General features: G+C 44.9%; 2 protein-coding genes and 1 long non-coding RNA gene across 7 annotated transcripts; 1 reads left to right on the top strand and 2 right to left on the bottom strand.

The window, feature by feature from the left end:
• Window positions 1-675: 675 nt before the first annotated feature.
• uts2d (urotensin 2 domain containing) lies at window positions 676-3,430 on the bottom strand. 2 transcript variants are annotated; one of them, XM_057037265.1, is made up of 7 exons: window positions 3,347-3,424; window positions 2,845-2,911; window positions 1,692-1,893; window positions 1,464-1,568; window positions 1,345-1,382; window positions 1,130-1,220; window positions 676-1,047 (listed from the first exon to the last, which is right to left on the bottom strand). In XM_057037265.1, exons 1-7 carry the CDS (start codon window positions 3,385-3,387, stop codon window positions 1,022-1,024), a joined length of 570 nt encoding a protein of 189 aa, XP_056893245.1. In that variant the 5' UTR covers window positions 3,388-3,424; the 3' UTR covers window positions 676-1,021. The 2 variants fall into 2 exon arrangements, with proteins under 2 accessions (XP_056893245.1, XP_056893246.1); XM_057037266.1 differs by lacking the exon at window positions 2,845-2,911 and having other exon boundaries at window positions 3,347-3,430.
• On the top strand, window positions 3,386-16,719 carry ccdc50a (coiled-coil domain containing 50a). Of its 4 annotated transcripts, none has more exons than XM_057037247.1 (12): window positions 3,386-3,439; window positions 6,024-6,086; window positions 8,321-8,450; window positions 9,326-9,416; window positions 9,881-9,983; window positions 11,392-12,249; window positions 12,777-12,928; window positions 13,111-13,155; window positions 13,469-13,612; window positions 13,755-13,831; window positions 13,923-14,023; window positions 15,035-16,719. In XM_057037247.1, coding segments are annotated over exons 1-12 (1,785 nt in total). In that variant the 5' UTR covers window positions 3,386-3,438; the 3' UTR covers window positions 15,055-16,719. The 4 variants fall into 4 exon arrangements, with proteins under 4 accessions (XP_056893227.1, XP_056893225.1, XP_056893228.1 ...); XM_057037245.1 differs by lacking the exon at window positions 3,386-3,439 and adding an exon at window positions 3,723-4,034; XM_057037246.1 differs by lacking the exon at window positions 3,386-3,439 and adding an exon at window positions 3,745-3,773.
• LOC130528211 (uncharacterized) lies at window positions 16,441-18,271 on the bottom strand. Its single transcript, XR_008951236.1, has 2 exons — window positions 18,187-18,271; window positions 16,441-17,608 (listed from the first exon to the last, which is right to left on the bottom strand). It is a non-coding gene; the product is annotated as an uncharacterized LOC130528211 (long non-coding RNA).
• Between the last annotated feature and the right edge of the window lie 87 nt (window positions 18,272-18,358).

Genomic DNA, 18,358 nt, shown 5'->3' with positions numbered 1-18,358 from the left:
GTCATTCGTTGATGATTATTGGATACTATTGATTATCGATAGTGACACTGATCCATTATGTTGTTGTTTTTTCTCTTGTTCGTTAAATGTCGCCTTCATCTTATGTCTCTTGTTGAAGTTGCACTGATGAAAGTGCCGATGTCGTCGTTTTATGACGCATACACACAAAAACACGCACAAAATAAATAGATACTGTATGCAATCATGTATGAGTTAACCTCTTCTGCACACTTTTAGAACAGGCGAAGGCTTTAAAAACACATTTCTTGATGCGGTTCTCTGTGTTTGAGTGACACAGAGGATGCTGTTTCATTTCCTGCTGACTTATCTGGACGCAGTGGCCTGATCCTGTAGTGCCTTTGCTCGAACGCCAAATCAGCTGACGCAGATAAGTCACAGCTTTTTCTTCTTAGTTTCACTGCCTGATGTCAGCAGAGCGCCAAAACTTAAATAGACTGGGACTATTTATTAATAGGCAAGTGAACGCTTCAGAGTTTTGGTCTGACATTTACAGTAGCAGGCTAGGCAGTGTAAAGTGTAAGTCAATAGGAAATTAATAATAATAATAACAGTAATAATAATAATAAGTGATGATAATATCATAAACGGTGTCCTTGAAATGTAATATTTTTCCCAATAGAAGCACGTTGATTGAAATATTTTCACATCAAAAGCTTGAGGTTAGAGTTTTATTCATTTAAATAAACATTCCAAGATCTACCACAAGGTGGCGACATAAACAAGCACCTGCCAATAAATTAAGTGAAGATCTTTGCAGTCAATTACATTCTGCACGTTCCACAACATCCTGTCAGCACGCGGCCGGTGCTACCGGAGAGCTATTTACATATGTAAACATCAGTTTCTTTAATATCATCTTATGGCATTAGGAGGATGTGACACATTTATTGGTGATTTAATTCATACTACATCCACGTTGCTGAAATCGATCCAGTGAGATTCTTTTACTGCCGTTGGGGGGTTTAAGGCTATCTTGGAGTTCAGAATGCTTCTCCACCCATTAGACACAGTACTTCCAGAAGCAAGCTGCAGGTGAAAGAGGTTGAAATTCAAAAGATGGACAATCTGTGAGTATAACTGTGATAACCAAAGACTTGAACTGACTTACGTTCACTCCTCTTTTGATTTATGGATTTGCCTTTGGCCAAATTTTCTGTGATCTGTCTCTCCAGTGCCAGGTCCTCCCTGAGTGCTTCCAGCTAACACGAGATAAGAGCAGACAGATTAAGACACATTTGGAACATTCAGGTGCTCCCGTCTACACAGGACATATTAAAATAAGAAATGCATGAAAGCGATTTAAACCTGCAAATATATGCGTACCTGCTCCAGCTCAACCAGCTTGTGGGCCAGCTCAAGACCTGCAATCAAGAAAATGTTTGAAATCACAGCCAGAAAACATTCGGATGATGTACATATAGTCTGGGTGTTTTCTGTTTCACCTAAAGGGTCCTTCGTTTCAACAGGATCTAAACTCTTCTGCAGTAACATTGCCAGAATCTTGCCCTCTGGGTCTGTGTCTTCTCTTGGATCAAACACGTCGTTGCCTGCACAACATGAAAAATGCAACCTCAGGCGTCACAAAACCGGAGCGGAGAGCATCTTAACAGCGCTTGCAAGCAGCATCTTCACTGGCACTAGAACTAAAGTTACCTCTTTGCAGCACTTACCAGGGGAGAATAGGCTCCGTCCCTCCACATTAAGCACTCCCTGGAGTAGTAGCAAACTCAAAAGCCCCAAGCAGTAGTCGAAAGCTACAAGCCTTTCCATTATTGGAAGGTCCCAAACTAATGCGGCACTTTGAGCCCTCCCTAATGCAACACGGACAGCCCACTGCCTTCGGTCCATCCCTTCAATGTACCGGTATTTATCCTGTCAGGGTGCAGGAGGAGGGGCCATGTCAGTGCCTGACATACTAAATCAATAACCAGGCACTATGGTTTTCATCAATAGGGCACCTTTTTACGTGGCCCGTGGACCGTCTGAGTGAAATACACAATCTGACGTTCGAGGTGAGGTCACTGACCATAAATCAGAATGAGACGGGCAAATCAAACAGAGAGAGGAATCTATTAATCAAACTACTGTTTATGGGAGTCCAGAATCAGATGTTCTTGGCACTTGCAAGTACTTTTCTTTTACATTAATTGCTTCTTTAAATAGTTACAGGGGAGTGGCTTGATAGGGGGAAGGAGAGGGTGAGTGAATTAATTCAGTCTCTAAGTGCGTCATAGGTTCTTCGGTCTTGGCTCGGGGACTGACGTGGGACTGACGTGGGGCTGAAGGAACCATCCATCACGGTGCCCAGCAGCAGCCAACTACCCAGCGCCTCTTAAGTCACGGCGGTCTGGTCTGTGCATCAAGCAAAATCGACTCCTGTGCATCTGACTGAGAAGATTTAAGATTTGCAAATTTAAGGAAATAAATAGTTTTCTGCACGTCCTAAATATTGTAATTGCTGGCCTCATAAAAGGACCTTACTTCCTGCCCTTCAAAAAAATCCATCAGTTTAGTCATTCAATTTCAGAACACGTGACAGCACAATAAATAAAAGCTTGCCATTAGAAACAACTGTAGGGATTAATTCTTCACTTCATAGATTCAATACTCTTGATTAAATATACTACTGGGAAATTGCTTTACATATTTCCAATAGTGGCTTCTCTCTCAGAGTGAAAGTCTTTGGTCTGATGCCAAGCAGGGTTTGAGGCTGAAATGTCCTCCACCAGTACAAAGACATATAAATTAGCTTAAGCCATTCATTCATTTGTTCATTTATCATCTGCTAACTGCCACTTATCCTTATTGAGGTTAACTGGTTACTCTGAATAGTGGATGAGTATGGAAGGTAGGTGGGCCCTGGTAGTGGCTGGGATAGACTTCGGTGAGCCTGCATGAGATGGAAGACAATAATAAACAGTTCGATGTCAGCTTTTTGCCCCAAGGCCAGTGTTTTTTTTTTCTGAATGATGCATATATATATAAAACATTTTGTAAAATAGTAATACCTGTAATGTCACTTATGCTCTTAACTTTTCCATTCTAAGGAAAGACTTACATCCATGTGAATGCAGTATAACTATGTAATTTTAAAAAAACGATTTTTTTTTTTGATTGGGCAACTGCAATTGGAGATGCTGACCACTAGATGGCGCAAAAAGGCCATACAATTAAAATCACATGCTCTCATTACACGTGTGTGCGTGGGGGGGGGGGGGGGGGGGTCTTGGAACGGTTTCTTATTATTTGACTTCTTCAAAGAAAAAACGCGTCCTCCTGAATTTTCCTGCCCCTTAATCTTCTCTGGTTTAGACAGCAGTGTTACCTTTGGCTTCCACCTCTCGAACCAGCTGCTGCGGATGTCATCAGTCGCTGAACGGCCAACGTGGTGCATCAAGTCAAGTCCACCAGACCGGAAGTAAGAAAGCTTAGTCTTCAATATTACGGGTTACAGTCAAGAACAAAGGCGCCTGTAGACTATTATCGGGAATACTATTGAGCTCAAATTACTATTAATATCATTATATAATTATATAAACTACATTATTATAGTAGCAATGTTTTAGTAGTGGTCGTAGTAGTAGTAGTTGTAAACGACTGGAAGTAGTAACTTTTGTTTTGAAACGTTAAAGCGGAAGTGGCTGGATTTCTATGTCTGGTCCCATAGGAAAGACGCGCGAGGGAGGGCACGAGGGAGGGCGCGAGGGAGGGGAGGGGAGGGCGCGAGGGATCCTGACAGGCAGCTAGCTCCAGTAGGTTACCTGCTGGACAATTAGAGCAGCGCCGCACCGAGAGAGGGAGAGAGGGAGGCCGCCGAACCGAAACTAATCAAAAGGGGCGTTTGCACCTGAACTATCAATCGGGTTTATGAGTCAAAGCGATCAATCAGCCCGCGGTTGAGCCTTCGGAAGTAACGCGGAAGTGTATTTCGGCGTCAGCACTCATTATCGGTGACAACATGGCTGAATGTAACGTTAGCATCGACAAGAAAAACCTACCTGGAGTGAAAGAGGGTAATGTTTACATGATATCTGTAGGCTGGTGTTGAAGGCAGCTAGCCTCGCATTGATCTGTCTCGGTGATAGTAGCTGGGCTAATGTTAACACAGGTGCTTCTTTCTGTCATACACTGTCCTGTAGTGTTGGATGTTAGCGCGTCTGGACTTAGATTTCGCCTGCACTGATGCGGCTGAGCCAGATTTAATGTCCCGATTTAAATCCAACGATAGAAAGAGACATTAACAACAGGGAGAAGAGTGGTTAGCACATGACGTCACGTTTTCAGTGTTTGACTTCTGAGGCTGTAGATTATGAATATAGTAGAAGACTTTAACAAAAAAAACAAGTCCGTTTTAAAATATTACATATGTATGTTATAGAGGGAAAAAAACAGGAATCGCGTTTGGGACAAACGTAGTTTGGTTAGTGCCAACTGGCCTCTTGATTTTTGTCTCCATAAGAGCTTCTGTTACTTCCATTAATGGGATTTGCTGTATCGGTAAAAAAAAAAAATGTGTATGAGATGCTGTGCTGGTGGATGGTTGGTTCGGACAAACGTGTGCTTGTTATTCTGGTCAGAGAAGTCTGAACGCGCAGGGCTGCAGACTTGGCTGGTCTCTGCATGGAAAGACTGAGCTGGGAAAATTCCACTTTCATCCCACGTGTGAGGATGAGTGAAACTATTGATCTGTGCACAGGACGCCTGTTCTGTCTTTCACAAACATATGGATATATGTCGGGGTATATAAAGATGATATTTAAAAGATTCTCTGGATAATCATAGTCTGTGGTGATTTAATTACAGCTGTGCCACGAGGGCCATTTTAGAGGTGCTATGCATCAGTCTTACAGATTTTACAATTCATTTCCAATAGCTTTGGATATTTTGATGTAAAACAGCCGTCTGTCATAATAAGGTTTAGGGCTTATCTTGAAGGGAACCATGTGCATCTAGTTTGATCTTTTCCATCGATATGATCAGCCCAGTATCATGTCTGTCCAGACTAATAGGCATCCTCCACAGATCGCATTCTAACAACTATCCACTGTTATGTGAGCTATGTATACCACCCAGACTTAATCTTAGTTTTCTGGTTAAGGAGATTAAACATATGGTGGGGAGAAAAAGCGGGGTGTGCGTTAATCAGATCCCATCCCGCTCTGAGCCAGTTGGCGGCTTTGTAGAGATCTCGTTCTCATCCACACAGAATCTGGTGAAATCCAACCTGCCCTTCTCCCAAATACAACCAGGAATGCTGGAACATGTGGCACTGCTTCCTTTACTGTCCCCGGCATATTCAAGCCCGTCTCTGTCAGATTTTTGTTGCTTGAACATGCTTTTTAATGGCAGATGATAGGCTGAAAGTCTGACGAGGTCTGTAATCAGTTTGCATCATGATCGTTCTGATCCCTTCAGAATCTTTCTTTGGTTTTATTCTCTCTGAGCCGAGTATGATTCCTCCATGATGAAATCCCAGCGTAATTGCATTCTTCTATATTTAGTGTTGTTTACACATCTTTCATCTGAAGAGAAGTGTCCTGCTGCGTAGTGGAGTCCATGCGGACTACATGATGAAATGACCTTGCCATGATCCTTTGCTGTGATGAGCTGAGATTCTGGGAAAAGGATCTAACTGCCTTTTTTATTTAGTTCTTTCCTGTTCAGGAAACCACCGGCATTTGATGTGAAACTTTTGAAATGATCCAAAACGGAGTCATGTCAGAACTTTTGAGTAATCTGGTGGAGGAGAAGTGCCAACGCACAGTTTCCATCATGTTTATGAAGCCTTTTCTGCTTTTTCCAGTTCTTTATCTTCAGGTTTCACTTGTCTTTTTGGTCAGAAAGTAACCGGAAACACATTTACTGTAAACAAACAACACAAAAGCCGCTACTGTTTCCATTTATGGGTCTATGAAGACATAGATTTAGATTCTTGCTTGGCTGAACTTAACATTCTTTTTAAGGTTTAATCTGTGTGTGTTTTTGCTCTTTTTTTCCCCCAGTGTGTCGAGACTTTGCTGTGCTGGAGGACCACTCTCTGGCTTACACCCTTCAGGAACAAGAGAGTAAGTGTGACATATTCGTCATCCAGCTGGCCCACATGTGGGTTTTTTGCAGTCTGTTAGAACTCTCACTTCTCTGAACCCGTGGTCACGTTCCGCCCTTCTGCCTCATGATTTGTGCTGTTCCTGCAGATGAGGTGCAGACAAGTTAGTTATCTTTGTTGTGTCTACATCACGTCTTGAGCAAGTTGTGTTCTTTCAGGAGGTCTCTTTAATGCCGGGTTTGCAAAATGGGGAACAATGAAATTTGTTTATCTAGTAGAGCGATCCTCGCTTTCTTTTCACCTCTGAGAAATGTTTCCTACGGGATAAAGGACACAGTCAGAGGTCCGACCAAGGCTCCATAAACTGTGGTTCAACCGCACTGCAAACACTGCGGCTGCTGCAGATTTGCTAAAAAAGTTTTAGTGAAATTAAATGTTCTCTCATGAAGACTTTAAGCTTCATGAGATTAAACAAGAGTGTCCTGTTTGGTGATACAGCCGTTTTATACCCAGCACCACCATTTAGAGTGGCTGGAAAGTATTTGGACAGTCGGCTGATAAGGCCTCTCAAAGGTCCGGTGTGGTATCGGCGCAAACATCCAGAAGAGCTCAGAACACAACCAAAGTGAATAAGTGCAGAACTCTCAGGAGTGAATGGAAGCATGTTGGAGGCTCTGTGGAGCAGGTCGGCGTATCATTGTACAAAGTGATTTCTTGGCTGTGATCCAGCGTGAGCGTAGGACCTCTGCTCTAGCTAAAGCTATAACTACAGCACCACCGCCTCAGTGGCGTTAACATGGTTAAGTCAGGAGGAATTCATTCATTTTATGAAAGGGAGTAAAGACAGACTGCTTTTGGGGTCCAGGGTCTCCTTCGGAGGAACGAACAGGATTTCAACGGCACCAGAAATGGGGGAAAATGTGTCATCTGCTTTTATGTGCAGCTGGCAGCGCTGCAGCATTGTGGCGCTCAGAGCAATATTCAAACATTACTCATTTTTCCAGTGATTAATGGTGCTAGATTGCTAGCTTACGTCACCTCACAGATCCTACTGATGGATGCGGCAGGAATGTGCAGCAACATTCCTGTTGTAACGTAACAAGGTCAGTTTCCATTATCAATACAGTTTAGTGGACTGAACTGTTGTGGTTGACTTTTTAAACTGATACATCTGAAGGATCAATGACAACAGATTCCTGAATACACTTGGAGGTTTTCCCATCCTATCCGTGTCTGACATTAATCCTTTGGAAGCCAATCGATCGGTTTGTCTTTAAATGATACATTTTTGATGTAAAATGTTTGTTTCGCCTTTGACCTCTGAGGTCACAGAAGGCTGTGCTGGGCAACACATAAGATTCTTCCCCTTTTTCCTCATTTCACATCAATAGATGGCGGGACCAGATTTATTTTATGGCACCCTCTCATTAAGCTAGTGCAGGGACAGCTTTATTTCAGTCAGACATTTAAAGCAGTAAAACATCCAGTTGTGGCATTGGAAACATTGCTTCATGGCTGTGTCAGCATGTTTCCAGGGTAAGATTTCTCTGGTCCACCCTAGAATAGTAAAACAAGTTCTTTAACCTACCCTCCCATTCTCTAACTCATGATCTCCTCAGAGCTGAAGAAGTTGAGGAAAAGGTCCGGTCATTTGTGCTCTTTATGAAGGAAAATGTGTCTGTGGATAACCACCTGCCAATAAATATTTTTTGTCCTGTATCACAAACCATGACAATTGATCACTGTCGCCACTAAAGAAAAAATCAATCTAAATCCCTGGACTTTTTATGAAATCGCCAGCGTGACTGAATCAGTTTCCTGACTGAAATAGAAAACCATATTGAGGCTTCCCAGGGTAAATTGCCAAAAGTAATACGGTTCTGCTCATGCGAAAGGCCGGGCCAGATGGATGGCCAGGTGAGGCTGTCTTGAGGGAGTGACTGATGTCCTCCTTGTTCACCAAGTGCTAGGAGTGCGTCATCACGCAAGCTTTATCATCTGTTATGGTCTGCGATGTGCCATCTCGCAACCTTGGAACGGCACCTCAGCTGCGAACAGTCATTTCTCAGTGACTAAGAGCGCCCTGTTTTTATCACTCTCGGCTGGAGCATCAGTGTCCCGACCGTTAATCTTCTTTTCTGAATCCACAGTCCTGCTTTTCAGGGAGGAAAGTATCAGGATCCATTCAAATATTCTAAACTCACGGTGTTCTTGTTGTGTTGATGAGCTGCTGCTATGTTTTTGCGTCCACAGTTGAGAGCCACTTGGCGTCCAACGTCAATAAGAGCAAACTGGTGCAGAAGGACCTGCAGGTGGCCAAGAAACTGCAGGAGGAGGAGGATCACTGGGCCAAAGTGCAGAGCCAGAAACAGCACACTGACCTGTAAGTGTCAGACACACACAAACATTCTACACTGATAATTAACTCTACTGTTTACAATATTAATGACTGAGATGGCTCCCACATATTGGGTAAAGAATGGGAAATATTGGCATGTTCAAGGTTGTTTACTACTATACTATAGAGTGACTTGTTTGAGTCCAACCCTGCACCCCACCTGCCAAAAAAGACTCCGCTCTGGTTAATTTAATGCATTTTCTGACTCATAGCCCAGTGATTCCAATCCTACACAGCTCAGATAGCTCCAGAGTTAGGTTAGCACCCTCAGGGAGAGACCAGATGCTCCCTCTCTCGCTCTTCCATCCACACTGTCTCATCATCATCATTCGCCCACTCTGGCATCGGTCTAAACACACACCGATGCTGTGTGGCCGCACCGTTGGTGGCGTTCACGCCCGCCAGATTTAACCTGGAACTTTAAGAGGAGTACAGGTGCAGCAGAAGCCAGTTGGAGTGCGGAGGCTCTAAAGACGTGTAATCTTCACACGGCAGCCTGCGAGGCAGATGGTGTTGTCGTCAAGATCGTGTTGTTTAAAGATGTGATCGAGCCAAAGCAAGCTGTTGGATCAACATCCCAACGGGCCAAATGATCCTCCCCCTTCCTAAAAACTACATTTTTTCAGAATGTTTTCAGCTTCAGTCTCTGTTTTGCTGGCTAATGTGTCACGCTCTAACATACCTGTGGGGTCATTTTCAAGTTTCAAAGGTCAGAAATCCATGATGTCATCATTTTTATAACCAAACATTGGCAGTAAAACGTGACCAATCCTGCAGCTATTAGACAATTATGCAACTCTAATCAATCTTTCTTATGTCCTCCATGTATGCACCAACACTCCGTCCTATATGACCATCAGTGAGCGCCAAGATAATGAGATTGCAAAGGAAATACAGGAGCAACTGGTCCGACAGGCCGAGCAACAGCGACAGCAGGAAGAGAAAGATGCTGTAAGACACACAGACGCACACAAACACACACACCTGACTTTTCCCAGCACAATGCTGGTTAGTCATTCGTGATTTGACCTGCAGTATTATTGTGTCATTGCATCATTTAACTTAAATAGTAATGCAGTAAATAAGAGATCAAAAGGGTCACAGTGTCTTTATTTGTCTTTATTTATGCCTTTGCCAGTGTGTTCAGCAGAGGTGTAAGATTGTAAGGCTTTCACAAAGAGTCTGACAAATATTTAACCTGGTGGACATATTTGAGCTCTCTAGATCACAAGGAGCAGGAACTCAAACACACGCACACGTAAATGAGTGGCCCAATTTTATTTTTTTTGTTAGGCTAACTAATTATTTTCTTTAATGGCAAAGATGACATATTTCTGCTATTTTCAAATAAACTTGTGTTTGTCAGAGACCGCTCTGTGTCTGTGTGTAACAACGTGATTCTGGTGGATTTGTAGGCCATCGCTCGTAAGCTGCAGGAGAAGGAGATGAAGGAGGAACGGAAGAGACAGAAGCAGCTGGAATCAAACTTTGAAGAGGAGTACTTTGAGGATCATGGAGGTGAGGGAATAGTGTGGGTGTGGGTGTGTGTGTTCAACAGATTTAATGTATCATGGGTTGTTTGCTGCAGATCTTCTTGAAACGACGTGCGTTCCTCAGACGCAGATTCTATAGCTTTGACCCATTTCCCTCAGGATGGCAACGTTGACCCAAAACATGACTGAGAAGCTGTCTCGCTGTCATTACTGCATAGATCACCTGCGCCCTGTGCCTTCCTCTACACCCATGGATGGTGCTACCCTATCTTCCAAATGTTTGTTTTCATGTGGTATATGTGCAGGTCCCCACTGCACAGTAGAAGTTCTACACTCCTGCAACTCTACAGTTTGATGCAGCAGCATCTGCATGCAGGCTTTAGTTAAATATCTACCCTCTCTGGGCAGCACCTGTGCTCCCGCTCATCTGCTGTTCCCAGCCTTTGAATGTCAACAAAGTCCGGTTAGATCAGTGAATTCCTTTGAGCTGAGCTTGAGTCTGAGCTTCAGCCAATCTCAGGCCAGCAGGTTCCCCCACGGTACTCTTGTGATTTACCTTGTTGACTTATGCAAGTTGACACTTTGTCAGTCAGATTGTGCAAATGGACTGAAATGTACATTCTTGCTGAAATTCTTGGTTTGTTGATGATGTTGAGGACAAAATTGGTTCTATGGTTCTATGGTTGTCCACGGGAACAAATGCTGCCACGATGGCGCGTTTGAGAACAGAGGAACAATGCTAATGCAGCATTAGCGAATGTTTAACAGTGTAGCTTTAGAAGCCGTAAATGAGGGCTGCTCATGTGGCTGTTACAGTGGTTCAGGGTTCTGACGTCTGCATGATTTAAGTAGCTGCCAGAGTGAAAGAGTGACTTCACACATGACACTTAACTGATGGAGCAGTTATTAAACTCTGCTCATTGACATCCTCATAAAACCAGCTGGCGTGCAAAAACATACACATATCACTCATCCCCCCTCTTCCTCCCTCCCTCCCTCTCTCCCTCTCTCTCTGCCTTCTCTCTCCCCTCTCTCTGTCTCTCCCTCTCTTTCCCTCCCTCTCCTCTCTCTCTCTCTCTCTCTCTCTCTCTCTCTCTCCACTTGTTTGAGTAAATGAGGGTGTGCCTGACAAAACTCCACAGGGGTGTTGATGCTCATTGTTTGGTATTGAATAAAAGTACAATCGTTGAAGAGGTTGGAGCTCTGCGCTACCAGATGCTGATCCGCAAAGGGCCTTTTTCGTGTTTTTGGTTCCACTAATCTCTTGGTGGCGCGTGTTTGTTTTCTCTTTTGACCATGTCCATCCTCACAAAAACGATTTTATTCCATGTTTACTAACCATCTGACCCTGCACCTTTTATGCACTTATAAACCTTATTCTTCATCTATCTGTCCACCTGCTGCCGTCGCTGCTTCACCTCTTCCCTCTTCAGCTGCAAGAGGACCCCTGGACTTGGACAAACACATCCGTCACAGGTCGACCTCCCCAGGTCAACAGGATGCTCCAAGCAGCTCGCTCTATGATTACCCTCAGGACAATCACTCAAAAGAGCCCAAACGGAGCAGGCACCCCAGACAAGAACCTGCACCCCCCCACAGTCGCTCCAGAAATCATGAGCACCATCTGCTGGACGAAGGAGGGTGGAGCAGTCATGGAGATCCATACTCGGAGCAGTTGCTAACCTCTAGAGGCAAGCGTGGGGACAGGTACCAAAATTATGAGCCCGCAGAAAGTGGCAGATCCAGAAGCCACTGGGATGAGGATGCAGAGAAGGTCGTGAGGAGGAAAGAGAAGCCAGTCAGACCACCTCCACCGCAGAGCCCCCGAGAGAGAGACAAGGGCTGGGACAGGGAGTATAAGCAAGAGAGGGGGCGAGACCTGGAGTGGGAGCGATACCTGGCAAAAGAACAGCGGCGGGACAGGGAGCAGAATCACAGGCAGGCAAGAGAGCCTGGAAGGGATGGGGAAAGACCCCGAGAGAGAAGACACAGCGGGGACAGACAGAGACAGAAAGACAGAGAGAGGGACCGAGCAAGAACCAGGAGCAGGGAGAGAGAACTTGAGGACTACAGGCACAGCAGTAGCTCATCGAGGGAGGCCAGGGCATCATGGGAAGAGGAAGGAGACGATGGCGAGAGGGAGAGAAGCACCCGGGGCCGGCAAAGAGTCCACCCCAGCCCTGAAGAGGTGTTTGAAGAAGAGAGAGAGGCCACCAGAGAGGTGCGGGACACTCAACAGGGGGAGGGCAGCAGCAGGAAACGCAGTCACACACACCCCGACAATGATGCAGGTACCACCAAGAGCCCATCTCCGGGCTCCGCAGCAGGGTTGTGTGTGGTGTGCTGGAGGTGTTTGTTGCTGTGGAAACCTCAGGTGGCGGGTTGATCTGAAAGAGCACTAATGACAAATAATAGCCTGTTGTTGCCAACGCTGATTTCTGATGCTGATTGTGGGAATCGAATCTGCTTCTGCTGTGGGAGGCGCTCGCTCTTGCTTTGTCTGCTGACACCGCTCGTCGCTCCGACTGCTGCAGTTCACTCCTTGAACGGGCTGTTTTTGGTTTCCTTTTTGGGTCTTAAAGAAATTTTGGCATTCATTGAGGGCTTCAGCGCTTTGAAAATGATCCTCTGCAGCCCTTTAAGGTGCCCTCTTCTATCAGTCAGAGCATTGTTTGATCGTGTGAATCAGTTTCGTACTAAACAGGCATCCGCTCAAATCAGAACAAACTAAATTATAGCTTTAAATTCTGACCCGATTTGTTAAGTTTCCTCAGTTGCAAATGTAATCTGTGTTTTTCCTGCACATAAACGCCTGCAGGTCGCATAGTTCACCGGGGAAGTGGAGCGGTGGTGTCAAAGTCGGAGTTTGGGCTGGATGAGACCACCAGGGGGATGAAAAAGCTAGATCTGACCGACCAGGAGCTCAAGGACTTGGAGGTGGCCAGAAAAATACAGGAGGAGGAAATCAAAGTGAGGAGACGCACCATCTGTTGTTTGTTTACCACCCGAGCATGTCAGCACGGTTGAACAGTCACGCTCGGGCACAACTCAGATAAAAGAGCATCCGAACTAAACATGCAGCAACTTTTAAAGTGTGCATTTATTTTTTCATAGTGGGCGAACTGTGACGGCTTCTTTTCTTGTGATTCCAGGCCAGCAAGTTGCACGAGCGCGCAGCCCAAGTGGCCCAGGATGAGGTGAGTGGACACCAAGTCTGGGAGCATAACTAGCTCCGTCTGGTCCCCTTTTATATCCTTTCATTTCCTGACGTCTGCCCACTTAAATGACTTTTCAGTTGTTTACCCTCAGTGTTGAGCAGGCTCCAAACTGGACCGTTCCTGTCTCAGCGTGCAAAAAAACTACTTTGACCTTTTAGTTATGTCATTTTTTTTTTATTTTTTTTTTAACATGTGTGGTTGTGATTGCCAGGACACGTGAATGAAAGACAAACGCACTGATCGTGTTGCTCGGTAAAACAGAAGTTGGTGGATGTTCTGGTCTCTCGGGCAGGAAATCGCCCGGCTGATAATGGAACAGGAGAAAAAGGAGTACAAAAAGGTCAGAGAACGGGAGAAGGAGCGGGAGCGGGACAGAGAGAGGGCCGCCATGGAGAAGATAGCGATGGAGAGGAGGCGGCACGAGGGAGACTACAGGGTAATTTTCCACAAGCGGAGGTTATTTAATGTGTGCTTCAGGGTGAAATGTTTGTGCCATCTTTGACCTCACATAAAAGTGTTTTTCCACTGTGGGAATGGAACCATAATTTTGGGAACAATGAATTTCTGTTGGTTTTCAGCCCCATTCGGAGGACGTGGTCCGGCCCAGAACTCGAGATGAGTTTGAACACCAGAAGAACCACAATAAGCCTGCCAGGTAGCCAAATCTGCATGCGTGGAACAAATATAGCCACTGACAGGAAGCAGAAACCACAGCTATTACTCTCTTTCCTGTCCTCCTCTGTCAGGCCTGCTCAGCCCCGGGTGCACGATTATGAGAATGTGAACCCTTACGGACATTTAGATCACCCCCCTCGAGCCCCCACCAGACCTGAGGCTGCTAACAAAGGTGAGCTCGAATGACTGTCTTTATCTTAGCTCTCACATTTCCCACAATGCATCAGTCTTGATATATTCATTAAGAATAAACTGAAGAGTATAAAAAGCTTGTGACTTTGTCCTAAAGCAAAGTTTTTGCTTTTAGGGTCCAACACTTTTTTTTGTCCAAAACCCAAACATAGTTCTGGTTGGTTTAGAAGGGGAGGAATTTCCTGCTAGCTTTTTTTCATTAGCACCATAAGTTGAGCCCAAAAACATTCGGGTTAAGAGTTTTCCATCTGTCTGCACATTTCTTAAGTCAACATTTTAGATGATTTCAGGGGGATCTTTCAAGGATAAAATGATCAAAAATAAGACCAAAAATGTAACCTTGCTATAAACTGACTTAATTTAATGTAATTAAACACGCCGAAGGCAAGTGGCATTCATTCAAGTACATTTGGTTGGCTTTAAATCCTGAAGCATCAGCACTTTTGTGGCGCGGTTTGACGTCACGTCCCCATTTTGGTCCTGTAGGTCAGTGAACGTCAGCTGTTCATGACCCTTTTACACACAAATGTAGACCACCACCCTTTTTTTTGCTGCAGATCTTAATAGAGTGAAGCACTGATGAGGATGCAGCAGAGCAGTGTATATAATATATGCTCCCTTCTGCATCACTGCCAAATTTAAAACTGCTGTGACTGCAGCTAAAATGTGCAAGATGAGGCTATAAACCTGATTAGTGGCGGGTGAAAGTACTTGAGTTTGTTCAGCAACTTTACGCTGCCAGTTTAGTCTCTCTTTTTTTGCTTTACATCGGCCTTGTAAGGAATAAAAATCAGTTTTCATGAACTCTTTTGGGACTGTAAAAGCTTCAGTTAAGCGTGGACTTGATGCCTCTTTATGTTACCTAAAGCTGCGCTCAGTCTAGCAGGTGTCGGCGAACCACGAGGAAGAAAAAGCGCCGTCTGAAAAGCGCAGCAGGACTTTGTAGCGAGTGTGGAGCTGCTGATGGATTTCTGTCTCCTCCATCTTTCAGGTGCCTATTACAAGCGGTGACTCAGGCTCTCTCCCCCCTGCAGACGGACTGTCGCCCCCCTCATCCTACTTTTGTTTTAATTTTTCGTTGTGGCTTCAGCCATCGGCTGCCCATTGACCAAAAGCCTTGGGACCATCTTGAAATTGGCACTGGGATTTTTTTTATTTTTAAAACTGTCCGAGAAATGGTGCTGCTGATGCTGTGCTGGACCCACACTCATCACCAATCTTTTTTTATTTTTATTTTTAAGAAAAAAAAACCAACATATTTGTGAATTGAAAAGACGCAGGGAACAACGAAACATCGGCCTTCCGGCCTGATTCCTGATGTCGGCGGTTTAAGAAGGTGCATCTGCTCCTGATGAGACGTGCCTGTCTGCTCCAACACGGCCTCTGAGGTGTCCTGTGCACCAGCGTGGCAGCTGTGCATCTGTGCTGCGGCTCGGTGCCACATCAACGTGCCACTTTCTGTTGCTGTATTCCGTCAAAAGAAAAAAGCCTTTATCGAGATGCTGGTAGTTTTGCCCACCGAGGAGGCGGAGCTTCATGAACTCTGATTTTAGATCAGCTGTGGGTCTCTCTCTGCTTTTTGGGGGCACTTTTTGAACCCGGTCGTGCTTAAATTAAAAAATAAAAGATGTAATCGGTAAATTTCTATGTGCATGTTTACTGAGAGTGCACAGCTCTGTACATGCATTTCAGATCTGCGCTCAAGCCACAAACGGGAAGCTGTTATCTAATTACCTGCAATCTGTCCCTTTTCTTCAAGCCTCATTTACAAACTATAACCGATCCATAGAAGCACCGGAGTAAAATGCATGTACATTGTTCGTCCGTGTTCGTGTTTGTGCTCGAGCATACAGCACAAATGTGGTGGGATCAGTCCTCTTTATTTAAATGCAATTGTTTTATTTTTTTTTAATGCATTTGTTGCAAAGTTTTGTCAACAGTTGTGTAAAATATGATTTTCACTTCAGATATTTTATCCTATGTTCTAATAGAAAGGGAGCATTTTGGTTTTTATTTTCCTCATTTGGTCTTGTCCATACAGCCCAACGTTCCTGCAAGTCCTACCAGGGATCCAGTGAAGGCCAACATCAAGTCAGAAACCTGCTGGTGTTTTTGCTGTTTCTGGATCCATTTAATTGTATTCACATTGAATCCAAATTGATCAGGATAGTTCAGGTTTAACTTAACCACCAGAAATAATTAAGCTAAGGGAACATTTGACTTCTTCCATTCTTGCCCCGATCAATGTTGCCAAAATGATCAATCGCTGTCCCTCCCTGTCCAGGCTGTATTGTATAAACATGTCTGTATCACTGAGGTCAAATTGATGTGTTTTGTGTTAATTGCTGGTGACAGAACGTGATTTGTGCCATATCTTTGTCCTATTATTTTTATTTGTTTCAGGGATTTCAAAGTGGCAGGGGTAGTGGCTGTAGCATCCACTGAGGTGATAATTTATTACTGCAGAGCTCCGCCTGGTGGACAGTTGAAGGTAGTGTAAAAAGACTGACGTGGGACGTTGCCCATTAGGCATGCTGGAATCAAGTGCTGGTTACTTTGAACATCAAATGTTTTATTTAATTCAAAACCTGTGTGCAGTCTTATGAATCGACACAATTGTTGGCATTGCTGTAACAGCTGTTTAAGTACAATAAATTAAATTGCTTTTACATTCAACATGTCAGAGTACAATAATTAATACAAATTCTGATGTTTTAAAGGGGTTCCGACTTCAGTTCTTTCACAGGAAAAACCCATCTTAGTTATTTCTTTATCATTTAATTGCTAGTACATAATTACTGTCACCTGACCACAAACGGTTTACCTGTACTACAGGTTTTTGCTTCCAATTTAGAAAAAAACTACCCACAGCAGCAGAAGGCATTTACATGCTAAATTTAGCAGGTTGACCTGTTATACAAAAACACACAGTTCCAGGGTTTTTTTTGTCTTGCACCTACAAATAATTATTCTAATTGTGGCAATTACCACAAAACTGGCGGAGTAAGCCTGACTGGTTTATTCACATGTGCAAATGAATCAAATACTGACCATTATTTTTAAGACATGATCACACTCGGTTCGCCTCGGTCATCGCCTAGTTAATGTCACGATGCGTTCAATGCTCGGCATATTTAATAAATCAAGCCCTACTCAGCAGTACAGAGTTACACCCATAATCTGCTAACGGCAAAGTAGAGCTGGTTCACCGACATACCAAACATACTGATGCTCCGTCTGCATGTGGTAACACCGCTGCCATACCCTCAGTGGGATATGTCACAACCTGGAAGCCGCGCTGTTCCCCCACAAACCAGGAAGGCTTCGTGTTCTGATGCGTCGTCTGACCTTTTCAGTATTTCACCAATGAAACCCAATGAAGCACATTCACCCTGAAAACCGCAGCAGGTCTTGAATTGGGCCTTCACGCACGGTTCCCTGCCTCTGAGCGCGGTCATGCATCACACGCACGACCAGAAACAATGACTGAAACTTTGCGATCGAGTAAACTTCCAGGCAAAGTTTCCAGCTGAGCGTGGGACTGAAAGGTGCGAGGAAAAGGCGCCTGTGGAGAGAAAGGACACGTGAATATGGCAACCAATGCGCGTGGGCGTACAGGGCTCAGTGTCGGTGCATTACAAAAACAAGAGACGATCCTGCCGCAAACCCGTGCAAATATTTATTCCGGGTTGTCCTGGGACATTTGACGGCAATTTGGACTCTGCCTAAAAACGCAGATCAGCGACAACGCAAACAAAGACACTGCGGCGCACTCGAGCCTCGCACTTTCCTGGTCCGAGCGTCTTATTGAGGATCGTTTGTCCCTCTGACCGGGCCGCTGTGCCAAACAGCTGCTTCTCCAGAGCGCCTGTCGCCCCGGTTCAGAGCTTTTGATCGTTGGGACGTTTTAGTAAACCTACAGAGCCTAAAAGGCCCCCTGGGCAGAATGGTCCCGATACACAACGCACGGCGGTTCGAGGCGGACTAACTGCGTCCCGAGTTGCTCAGAAATGCGCGCTGCGTTACGCACGGCTCTGTGGGTCTGCCGCGGCAGGTGTTTGCTCTGGAACACAACTGAGAACACTTAAACGACAACAAAGTCGCAGTGAGGGAGGGCGCGTACCTGCAGGTAAATGGACTCACCTGTGTGATCCGCCGGCCTGTGGCTGCTGCGTTCACGGCACCGTGTGAAAAATGACCGTGACGACTGTTGTTCCGCGTCTACCTGGCAGGTAAAGGTGTCTATCACCTGAAACACGCCGTGTTGAGACACGAAGGCACACCCACTTATGAGAGAGCGAGAGAGGGCGGAGGC

This window comes from Takifugu flavidus, chromosome 7 (assembly GCF_003711565.1).
Source record: "Takifugu flavidus isolate HTHZ2018 chromosome 7, ASM371156v2, whole genome shotgun sequence".
NCBI lineage: Eukaryota > Metazoa > Chordata > Actinopteri > Tetraodontiformes > Tetraodontidae > Takifugu > Takifugu flavidus.
Note: the sequence above shows the minus strand (reverse complement) of the source record. Positions and strands in the feature narration are given on the sequence as shown.

Coding starts and splice junctions, on each gene's coding strand:
- ccdc50a (XM_057037245.1), top strand. CDS start 3,980: ATGGCTGAATGTAACGTTAGCATCGACAAGAAAAACCTACCTGGAGTG. Junction 13,156..13,468: donor CCCAAGTGGCCCAGGATGAG/GTGAGTGGACAC, acceptor TCTCTCGGGCAG/GAAATCGCCCGGCTGATAAT. Junction 13,613..13,754: donor GGCACGAGGGAGACTACAGG/GTAATTTTCCAC, acceptor GTTGGTTTTCAG/CCCCATTCGGAGGACGTGGT.
- uts2d (XM_057037265.1), bottom strand. CDS start 3,387: ATGACATCCGCAGCAGCTGGTTCGAGAGGTGGAAGCCAAAG. Junction 2,912..3,346: donor TCGAGAGGTGGAAGCCAAAG/GTAACACTGCTG, acceptor CATCTCATGCAG/GCTCACCGAAGTCTATCCCA. Junction 1,048..1,129: donor AAATCAAAAGAGGAGTGAAC/GTAAGTCAGTTC, acceptor TTTCACCTGCAG/CTTGCTTCTGGAAGTACTGT.